The sequence below is a fragment of the Carlito syrichta genome, unplaced genomic scaffold (assembly GCF_000164805.1).
Source record: "Carlito syrichta isolate Samal-C Ts95f unplaced genomic scaffold, Tarsius_syrichta-2.0.1 Scaffold308976, whole genome shotgun sequence".
Taxonomy (NCBI): domain Eukaryota; kingdom Metazoa; phylum Chordata; class Mammalia; order Primates; family Tarsiidae; genus Carlito; species Carlito syrichta.
The window spans coordinates 246600-257259 of record NW_007253072.1 but is presented as its reverse complement, the minus strand read 5'-3'; the positions used below and the strand labels follow the sequence as shown (position 1 = coordinate 257259).

At 42.1% G+C, this 10660-nt stretch overlaps 1 protein-coding gene across 1 annotated transcript in view; it reads left to right on the top strand.

The window, feature by feature from the left end:
* Positions 1-10660, top strand: part of CCDC25 (coiled-coil domain containing 25) — a 41010-nt gene that overhangs the window by 678 nt on the left and 29672 nt on the right. The window contains exon 2 of the mRNA XM_021716821.1: positions 7250-7297. Coding sequence (XP_021572496.1) covers positions 7250-7297 — 48 coding nt within the window. The remainder of the gene's footprint in view (positions 1-7249; positions 7298-10660) is intronic.

Sequence of the window (10660 nt, the reverse complement as noted above, 5' to 3'; positions counted from 1 at the left end):
CCAAGTAGCTGGAACTACAGGCATGCGCCACCATGCCCAGCTAATTTTTTGATTGATTGTGGAGACAAGGTCTCCCCAAGTTGCCCAAGCTGGTCTCGAATCTGTGGGCTCAGGCAGTCCTCTCACCTCGGCCTCCCAAAGTGCTGGGATTATAGGCGTGAGCCACTGCGCCCGGCCAAGGGATCTCTTTATTGTATTCCCCGCTTGTCCTCGGTTTGGCTTTCTGTGGTCACATCATCACAAGAAGGGTTGAGTGCAGTACAATGAGATTTTGAGAGAGAAACCCCACATTTATATAGCTTTTGTTATAGTGTGTTGTTATAAGTACTCTATTATTAGAATTGTTAATCTCTTCCAGTGGCTAATGTATATATCAGGCTTTATAGGTACTTATGGATAGGAAATACCACAGTACAATGAGAATATGTCCTGAGAAATGCATCTGTCAGCGGTTTCATCGTTGTTCAGCATCACAGAATACTTACACAAGCCTAGATGGCATAGTCTACTACAAAACTAAGCTGTGTGACATACTCTATTGTTCCTAGCCTACAGACCTGTACGGCCTGTTGCTGTGTTGAATGCTCTAAACCGTTATAACACTTGGTATTTGTGTATTTAAGCATGGCTAAACATAGAAAAGTTAATGTGGGGCAACCCCCCGGGGTCCCCTCCCACCGTGGGAGCTTTTCTGTCCTTTCTGTAAATCCTGCTTTCAAAAAAAAAAACAAAAAAGAAAAATTAATGTGCTGGGCTACATTGTGGTACAATGACTACGAGGTCACTGGGAGAGAGTCATTTTTCAGCTCCATTATAATCTTACGTGACCCCCTTGGTACATGCAGGTTATCATTGTCCAGAGCATCATTGTGTGGCACCTAACTAGGCTTCAGGACCATCATTCGTCTCAGGCACCTCCTGGGGTTCTTGGAACATGTCCCCCTCAGATAAGGGCCGATGACTGTGTTTGTTTCCTTAACGCTACGTAGTGTCTGGCCAATAATGGTTCTTAATAAATGCTTGTTGAATAAATGAGTGATGTGTTTGACACTTGTGGCACTCTGTGCTACTGCTGCTCTAGGATTGCTTGTTGAAGGTAAGATTTAAGTGACACTAGTGCCACATTGTTTGCATGGTTCGTTTTTGTCACAGATGAAACGATTGAGGCCCAGAAGCTGTCACTCACAGATACCCCTCCTCCTCCATTTTCATCACAATGTCACATCTCATTATTTTTCTCAAGTGTTTAGGTTTCCACGGTGTCCCGTACGCTATTTCTCTGCCTCTGTAGATTTGGTTTTGTTTTACCCATATTATTACGATCACTAGAAACAAAATTCAAAACTAGTCTGAAAAATTGTACATCCTTATGGCTCTCCAAGCATTTTCATCCTTGGGAACGCAGACATTTCTTGATAGCTTCTCCACTCATGACAGTCCCCAACAATGTAGCTATCCATACAGGCCCAAAAATGGAAAGAAAACTGGCAGGCAGGGTACATAGGTACTAAATGTATCTTATGGTGGCTGCTCTGGTCCCCTTAAAGCTGTTCTAAATTATTATTTTTTAAAGATGGGGTTGGGGATCTCATGCTGTCACCCAGGTTAGAGTGCCGTGACCTCGACCTTGTAGGCTTACCTGATCTTTCTTTCCCCTTAGCCTTTCCAGTAGTTGGGACTACAGGCATGTGCCACTACGCCCAGCTAATTTTTTACTTTTTTTGTAGAGATGAAGTCTCACTATGTTGCCTAGGCTGGTCTTGGACTCCTGGGTTCAAGCATTCCTCCTGCCTCAGCCTCCCAAAGTGCTGGGATCATGGGTATGAGCCACCATGCCTGGCCTTATTCTAAATTCTTTAAGCACGAGTCCTGCATCCACAGGTGCCCTTAATAGAACAGAAAACTTCAGAAGATCTATGCATCCTGGGTTTTTTTGAGGGACTTCAGTTACAACGTCAGAACTGTTTCCTGTTAGAAAAGTATTTGCCTTTGAGTCTAATAAAACTGCATTGTGCAGCAGATCTTTTATTGCAAAGTTAATGGAAAAATCATAACTTTTCCAGTAAAATCGTAGTGAAACTGCACATATTGGCAGTACAGAAAAAACTCGAACATATAGAGTCTGCAGGAAATGAATTTGTATGAATAGCCAAGTTTTCAACTGACTAATGGCTTACTCTAAAAACTTATTATTATTTTTTAGAGAGATGGGGTCTCTTTATGTTGCCCAGCCTGGTCTTCAACTCCTGGTCTCAAGGGATCCTCCTGCCTCAGTCTCCCAAAGTGTTGGGATTACAGGCGTGAGTCACCACACCTGGCCCAACCTTATAAAAACTTTTAAAATGGGAGGAAAATCTCCAGTAAAAATTTTTGTTTTACCTGTCATTTTAAGATGAGTATCTCTGACTAAAATTTGCTCCATTTTCATTTTTTTGTACTCTCTCATAAGGGAATAATTGAACATTAAATTTTTTTTTTTTTTTTTGAGTAGTGGTCACCCAGACTGGAATGCATGATCACAGCTAACCACAACCTTGACCTCGTGGGCTCAGGTTTTCCTCCTGCTTCAGGCTTTCAAATAGCTGGTACTACAGGCACGTACCACTATGCCCAGCTGATTTTTTTTATTTTTTAAGTAGAGACAAGGTCTCACTGTGTTGCCCAGGCTGGTCTTGAACTCTTCAGCTCAAGTGATCCTCTCGACTCAGCCTCCCAGAGTTCTGGGATTACAGGTGTGAGCCTGACTCTGCTTATACTTTTAATACCTGTTAATATCACCTTTCTGAAAAGACATCACTCTGTAAATTGTGAAATTATCACAGAACCTCAAGTTGGGTTTGTTTCTGTACTTCAGTCAGGCATCTTTGAAATAACTAGTTTCCATACTAATCAACCATATTATTTGGGTGATAATAACAAACTTAGAATAATTCCGTTGAAGTTTCCTTCTGGAAAGGAGCTTAATTCAGACTTTTGCTCAACAATCATGTTCCTATTTTAGTTTTAATGTTCTATTTTGACATAATTTCAGCCCTGAAAAGTTGCAAGAATAGTAAACGATTTTCTGTGTGTCTTCCTAGATTCCCCAAATTCTAACATTTTACCACATCTGTCTTATCTTTCTTTCTCCCTTTCTCCTTATTTTTCTCTCTTTTTCACACAGCGTTTTCCTGAATCATTTGTTAACAAGTTGCAGTTAACCCCTAAATGCTTTCGTTTTATTTGTTAAAATCAAGGGCATGCTCTTCTTAAAAGAAATTCTTCATTATCAAAATTAGGAAATTTAACATTGCAACAATACTGTTAATCTAACCAATGGGCTTTATTAAGTTTTCATCAGTGTCCAAATAATGTATTTATAACAAGAAAAACCCTTGCAAATCATTGTTGTATTTGGTTGTCATTCTCTTTAGCCTTCTCTAATCTAGAGCAGTTGCTCAGTCTTTGTCTTTCATGACATTGATAATTGCATTACTTTGTAGAATGGCCCTCAGTTCAGGTTTGGTGTGGACATTTTCTTTCTTTCTTTCTTTCTTTTTTTTGTGAGTAGGAGTCTTACTCTGTCGCCCAGGCTGGAGTGCAGTGGCACGCTCACGACCACCGCAGCCTCAACCTGCTGGGCCCAGGCAGTCCTTCTGTCTCAGCCTTCCAAGTAGTTGGAACCACAGGCATGCACCGTCATGCCTGGTTGACTTTTTTGATTTACTGTAGAGATGAGGCCTCGCCAAGTTGCTCGGGCTGGTCTTGAACCCTTGGGCTCAGGCAATCCTGTTGCCTCCACCTCCCAAAGTGCTGAGACTACAGGTGTAAGCCACTGTGCCTAGCACAGTCATTTTCTTAATCACCTTATTTAATAGGCCAACCATCAAAACATTCCTCTGTCGTTCTCTTGGCTGTAACTTAGGTAGCTTGTCCTGCAGAGACAACTTTATTTTATATCAATTATTTATTTATTTATTTTAAGTTGGAATTTCACTCTGTCGCCCAGGCTGGAGTGCAGTGGCACGCTCACAGCCACCCCAGCATCGGGGCTCCGGCGATCCTTCCACCTCAGTCCTCCAAGTAGCCGGACCTACAGGCGTACACACTACCATGCTTGGCTAATTTTTTATTTATTGTAGAGATGAGTTCTCGCCAAGTTTCCTGTGCTGGTCTTGAACCCACGGTCACAGGCAATCCACTTGCCTCAGCCTCCCTAAGTGCTGGGATTATAGGCTGAACCATTGAGCCCAGCCTATATCAATTATTTTATTTTATTTTATTTTTATTTTTGAGTCGGAGTCTCACTCTATTGCCCAGGCTGGAGTGCAGTGGCACACTCATGGCCACTGCAGCCTCAACCTGCTGGGCTCAGGCGATCCTTCTGCCTCAGCTTTCCAAGTAGCTGGAATCACAGGCACGTGCCACCACACCTGGCTAATTTTTTATTTATTGTAGAGATGAGGTCTTGCCAAGCTGTCCAGGCTGGACTTGAACCGCTGGACTCAGGCAATCTGCCTCCCAAAGTGCTGGCATTATAGGTGTGAGCCACCATATCTGGCTTCAATTATTTTTAAAATTACTTTTGTTCTAATTATGAAAGCCACCTGTATGTTCTGTAGCAAGCTGCCCAAGGTAACTGTTGTTACCTTGTGAGCCTTCTATATGAATATAAAGGAAATGTTTGCTTATAGTAAAAATATATATGTAAAGATGTATATATACATACACTATTATATATTCATTTATTATTTGTAAATTGAGTCTTACTATATGTAGATACCACAAAAATACTATTCTGGTACTTATTCACCTGTCCTCTCTTTTAAATGGGTACACGGTATTTTGTTTATGGATATTATATAATATATTTAACCAGTCTCTATTGCTGGATGTTGAGGTTGTAAAAAGATCATTACTTGTTGGAGCATTTTGATAGGATATACTCCTAATGATGCCATTGTAGGGGTAAAAGGATGTACCCTTGAAATATTGCCAGACCATGCAGAAAGAAACTGAAATACTTTTTAGTTTAATTCTCACCCTTTTGACACTTGTCACATGCTGTGCTAAGGACTTAGCAGGCTAATATAATGCTCAATTATAGACAAGCATTTCTGTAAACTAGTCAGTGCAAACATTCTTTTCTTTTGGATTATTTCTCTCAACGACTTCCAAATGATATGGACTATAGTCATCATAATTGCTCACTGAAGGAATTGAGAGTTTTTCTTCCCCCCAAAGGCAACTGGGATTGATCATGTAAGAGGCTTCTCACTACTGAAAGTGCAGCACTTCCTAACGGGAGGGTTTATTTATGAGAGCTGCTGCTCCCTGGCCTTCAGAGCTCCACCCACGTGTATGTGTTCTGTGCTCTGGAGTGACCGCGGATGGATTGTCCAGCCCAACCCTAAACCTGTCGGTATTTATGCCTCGGTACTTATCTGTCTCAGGCTTTGTAACCTGGGACCCAGTGTCTGTTAATTAGGGAGTTTAGATCCTATTGGGATCGAACAAGTTTTGCTAGACTAGCTTGAAAACCCATCAATGTAGTTATAATTTCAGTAAGAAACTTAACTTTTAAATTTCTCATCAGGGATGGTCATATTAAAACACACTACTTCTGCCAGGCTCGGTGGCTCGGCCTGTAATCCCGCGCCTTTGGGAGGCTGAGGTGAGTGGATTGCCTGAGCCCGCGGGTTCGAGACCTGCCTGGGCAGCGAGACCTCATCTCTACAATAAAGCAAAAAAAAAAATCAGCCGGGCGTGGTAGTGCATGCCTGTAATTCCGGCTACTTGGAAGCCTGAGGCGGAAGGATTGCCGGAGCCCAGCAGGTCTAGGCTGGGCGCCCACTCCAGTCTGGGCGACAGAGTGAGACTCCAACTCAAAAAAAGCAAACAAACAAACAAAAAACACACTACTTCTGTAAAGCAAGTGTTATTCCTAAGATAAGCCATATCCAGAATTTATTTAGGATAGTTGTTTCTAACCCTGACTTCACATTAGAACCACTTGGAAGGCTTTTTGAAAACAGATGCTTACTTTCACCCCTACCAGAGATTTGGATTGAGTTGATCTGAAGTGGAGCTGGGACATAGTTAGATGATTCTAATGTACATTCAGGGTTCACAGTCACTGATTTAGAGGTTTGAGAACCATGATTTCCCTGAATAGGGTATGAGTCCAGTGGAGTTTGCAGTACATCTGGACTATAACGAATATTGGCTAAATAAAATTTGGGTAAACAGAGGATCTTGTATTTTTTGTTGGTTTGTTTTTTGAGTTGGTGTCTCACTCTGTTGCCTAGACTGGAGTGCAGCGGCATGCTCATGGCCACTGCAACCTTGACCTGCTGGGCTCAGGCAATCCTTCCACTTCGGCCTTATAAGTAGCTGGAACCATAGGCGTGTGCACTATACCTGGCTAATTTTTATTTTTTTATTGTAGAGACGTGGTCTTGCCGTGTTGTCCAGGCTGGTCTCAAACCCATGGACTCGGGCAATCCTCTTGCCTCAGCCTCCCAAAGTGCTGGGATTACAAGCGTGAGCCACTGCACCCGGCTAGGATCTTATTTTTTAATACTTGAGGTAAGCAGTTTTTTAATTTTGTTTTTTAATTCTTAGAGAAGGCAAAAGTAAAGCCGGTCACCGTGGCTCATGCCTGTAATTCCAGCACTTTGGGAGACTGAGGCGAGAGGATTGCCTGAGTCCAGGGGTTCGAGACTTGCCTGGGCAAATTGGTGAGACCTCGTCTTTACAATAAATCAAGAAATCAGCCAGGCATGATGGCTCCCGCCTGTGGTTCCAGCTACTTGGAAGGCTGAGATGGAAGGATCGCCTGAGCCCAGCAGGTCGAGGCTGTGGTGGCCATGAGCATGCCACTGCACTTCAGCCTGGGCAACAGTGAGACTTTGACTCCAAAAAAAAAGGGCAAATGTATAGGACTAAACCGTAGATTGCCATTGAATTCTGTCCCTAAGAAAGTAAGAAAGAAAGGATGGTAAACGTTTCTGTTTCGGCCAGATAGTAAATATTTTAGGCTTTGTCAGCCACATACAGTCTCAGTAGCTTATTCTTTGTTTTGCTTTTTTTCCCAACCCCTTAAGAACCATTCTTAGCTCAAAGGCTGTCCAAAAACAGGTAGTGGACTGGAATTGGCCCAGGGTCATGGCTTACTGCCTCTAATCTAAGCATTGTCACTTGTTTTTCACATGAAGCAGTTTGTTGGTGATGAAGTTATCTAATTTTTTTTATTTTTGTTTTGTCTTAGTGAACTCATCTGCTTACACTATTTACATGGGAAAGGATAAATATGAAAGTAAGTTTTCAAAAAGCATTTGATTTTGAAATTCCCGGCAGGTAAGTGTTGTCTCTTGCTCTCTGTCCCCTCACCCCTCCCCCAGTTTGTCAGAATTGATGTCAACTTTTGAGAAAAAAGTCACACCCACTAGAAGGAACTCCAAAGGGTCCATTTCCTTTGAATTTAGTTATATCAAAGACTTTTTGAACTAATTAGTTCATCTGTTGCTGATTAGAAATGTCTATTTACAGAGTTTTGTGGTATCATTTGATTTAGAGTAATATGATAAGAGGTTAACCTGTGCTAATTTTAGTCAAAAGTTTTTTTGCGGTCTAGACTTTGAGTAGGTTATTTTCTGTACTTTTATTTTTAAACTATTGTTAAAATTAGTGGAAAATATCAGTTTTTTTAAAGACTAAAAATGCTCTTTTTGAGTGAAGAAATATTAGTTTTTTCCAACTTTTTGACTACTCTCCCCACTATAAACTATGTTATATGATTTTGATGTATATATTTGTATAACTAAAAAAAAAAAATTTGTAGAAATTACTCATACTATTTGTTGAGTCATCTATTTTCTATTTCTGTTTTATTTCTTTTTTTTTTTTTTTGAGTTGGAGTCTCACTCTGTTGCCCAGACTGGAGTACAGTGGCCGCTCACGGCCACCGCAGCCTCGACCTGCTGGGCTCCGGCGATCCTGCCGCCTCAGCCTTCCAAGTAGCTGGAACTACAGGCACCCGCTACCACTCCCGGCTAATTTTTTTGATTTATTGTAGAGATGAGGTCTCGCCAAGTTGCCCAGGCAGGTCTTAAACCCGCGGGCTCAGGCAATCCACTCACCTCAGCCTCCCACGGCGCGGGATTACAGGCTGAGCCACCGAGCCCGGCTCTATTTCATTTTTTAAAAGCTAGTTTTAATCTGCTAAATACATTTTTTTGGCCTGCTGATTTGAATTTGAATTAAAGTTTAACAGAAGAACACTTTTCCTGATAATGAATTTATGACATTGGCTTTGAGTATTACTTAAGTATACTGCAGAGAAACAGTCTGCAGTATATTTATACTTTAGTTTTATATTTCTCCTACTAACCCATAAATCATCATAGATAGTTTTTATTTATTCATATAGCATCCTTCTGATGTAGCTGATATATTGTCTCCCTTTGTTACATTAAACAATAAGGCAAAATAACAAGTTTTGGTTATCTACAGTGGATATGAATCCATATCTATTTTTCTTTCTGCCCCTTGGTTGGGAACCCAAGACTTGAGTTACTGGGAAGGATGAACACAGAGCTGCTACGCATGGTTGTGCAGATTTTGCACTGTGCAGCCTGGCGGTAAGGGCTCTGTATATTTCTTCAGTGGAGGGCTGCCTTGATTCTGGCTCACACAGGTGGCCTAGAAGTGGTGCTGACCTACGGCAGCTGTGCCAGTGACATTCCTGCTGTGCCTCTTGTCCTGCATTAGTTTGCCTTTCCTGGGGTCTCGCCTCTGTGGGGCCGTATGCCAGCCTGGGTGAGGTTTCTGAAGAGGAGGATTGAGTCAGTGCTTTTACAGTATTCATGAAGGTGGACTCATATAAAATAAGTATAGCTTGATTTTGTCGTGAATATGCTCTAAAAAAGAACATCTGTTTTAAAAGTGTGGTACTGGCCGGGTACAGTGACTCAAGCCTGCAATCCCAGCACTTTGGGAGACTGAGGTGAGGGGATTGCCTGCACCCACGGGTTCGAGAAGAACCTGGGTAACTTGGCGAGACCTCTACAATATATTAAAAAATTAAGCCAGGCTTGGTAGCATGCCCCTGTAGTTCCAGCTACTTGGAAGACTGAGGCAGAAGGATCGCCGGAGCCCAGCAGGTCGACGCTGGGATGACCGTGAGCATGCCACTGTACTCTAACCTGGACGACAAAGTGAGGCTTGGACTCAAAAAAAAAAAAAAAGTATGTACTACTCTAAATGCTATAGAAGTAGGAGTCCAAGCTAATGACTGTGACGAGGGAGTTGAGGGCTAAGAAGGCTTCGTGGGGCCGGGTGGGATGGGCTAGATTGTGGAATCCCTTAAATGCCTGTTGTCAGAATTTATATCACGAGATACAAATCTAGTGAGAATTTATGTCACAGAAATAAATTTAAATAATATTTTAAGAGTCCTCTGGAGTGGCATTTTGCTGTCATTAAAATACATGTAGAAAAAAAATATGTGTGTGTGGAACACTTTTCCCCAAAGAATGCTTGGAGTCACTTGGAGATGTCAACTTCCTAGGCTGCCTTATAAAAAAGAGCATTACTTTTTTTTTTAAGAGAAGGTACTTTGTCACCCAGGCTAGAGTACAATAGCATGATCACAGTTTGCCATGACCTCAAACTCCTTGGCTCAAGAGATCCTCCTATCTCAGCCTCCCGAGTAGCTGGGACTACAAGCACATGCCATCATGTTCAGCTAATTTAATTTTTATTTTTGGAAGAGACAAAGTCTCACTGTGTTGCCCAGTCTGGTCTCCATCTCCTGGGCTCAAGCGATCCTCCTACCTTGGCCTACCAAAATGCTTTGATTATAGGTTTGTTTTTTTTTTTTTTTGAGTTGGGAGTCTCACTCTGTTGCCCAGAACTGGAGCGCAGTGGCACACTCATGGCCACCTCAGCCTTGACCTGCAGGACTCAAGTGATCCTTCCTCAGCCTTCCAAGTACCTGGAACTACAGGCACGTGCCTCCACACCCAGCTAATTTTTTGTAGAGATGAGGTCTTGCCAAGCTGCCCAGGCTGGTATCAGACCTCTGGTCTCAGGCAATCAATCCTCTTGCCTCAGCCTCTCAAAGCTCTGGGATTCCAGGCTTGAGCCACCGCACCCCGCCGGCATTACATTTTCAAAGCACCCTGTTGTCTGGTACTCCTAGCACATCACACTTATTTCTTATAGCCTTGGTGACTCCAAACTAAGGACTGGGCAGAGCCATTAAATAATTTCCAATGGAATGATTTGTTTTCACTGAAAAGCTTTTAAATTCGTTTTTTTTTTAGCCAGCAGGTGTCGTCAGGGAGCCAAACATTGCCTGACTGAGGATGAGGGTTTTATATTTCCATTTCCTTTTTCAGATTGCCTGTTGGCTATTAGCAGAGTCCTACTTAAGCTGATAGAAAGCCCTTCAGAAAATTCATGGTTTACACAGTTGATAAGAGTGCCCTCATCCAAGATTTGTCATCTGTTTGCTTCTGCTTTTCTGGACAGTAAACACCTCATTCAAGTGAAGTTGACCATACTTTCCTGGGTGCATTTAAAATCATCACATATGAATTGTCTTGTTTACCTTACAGTTTTTTTGTTTTTGTTTTTGAGTTGGAGTCTCACTCGGTCGCCCAGACTGGAGTGCAGT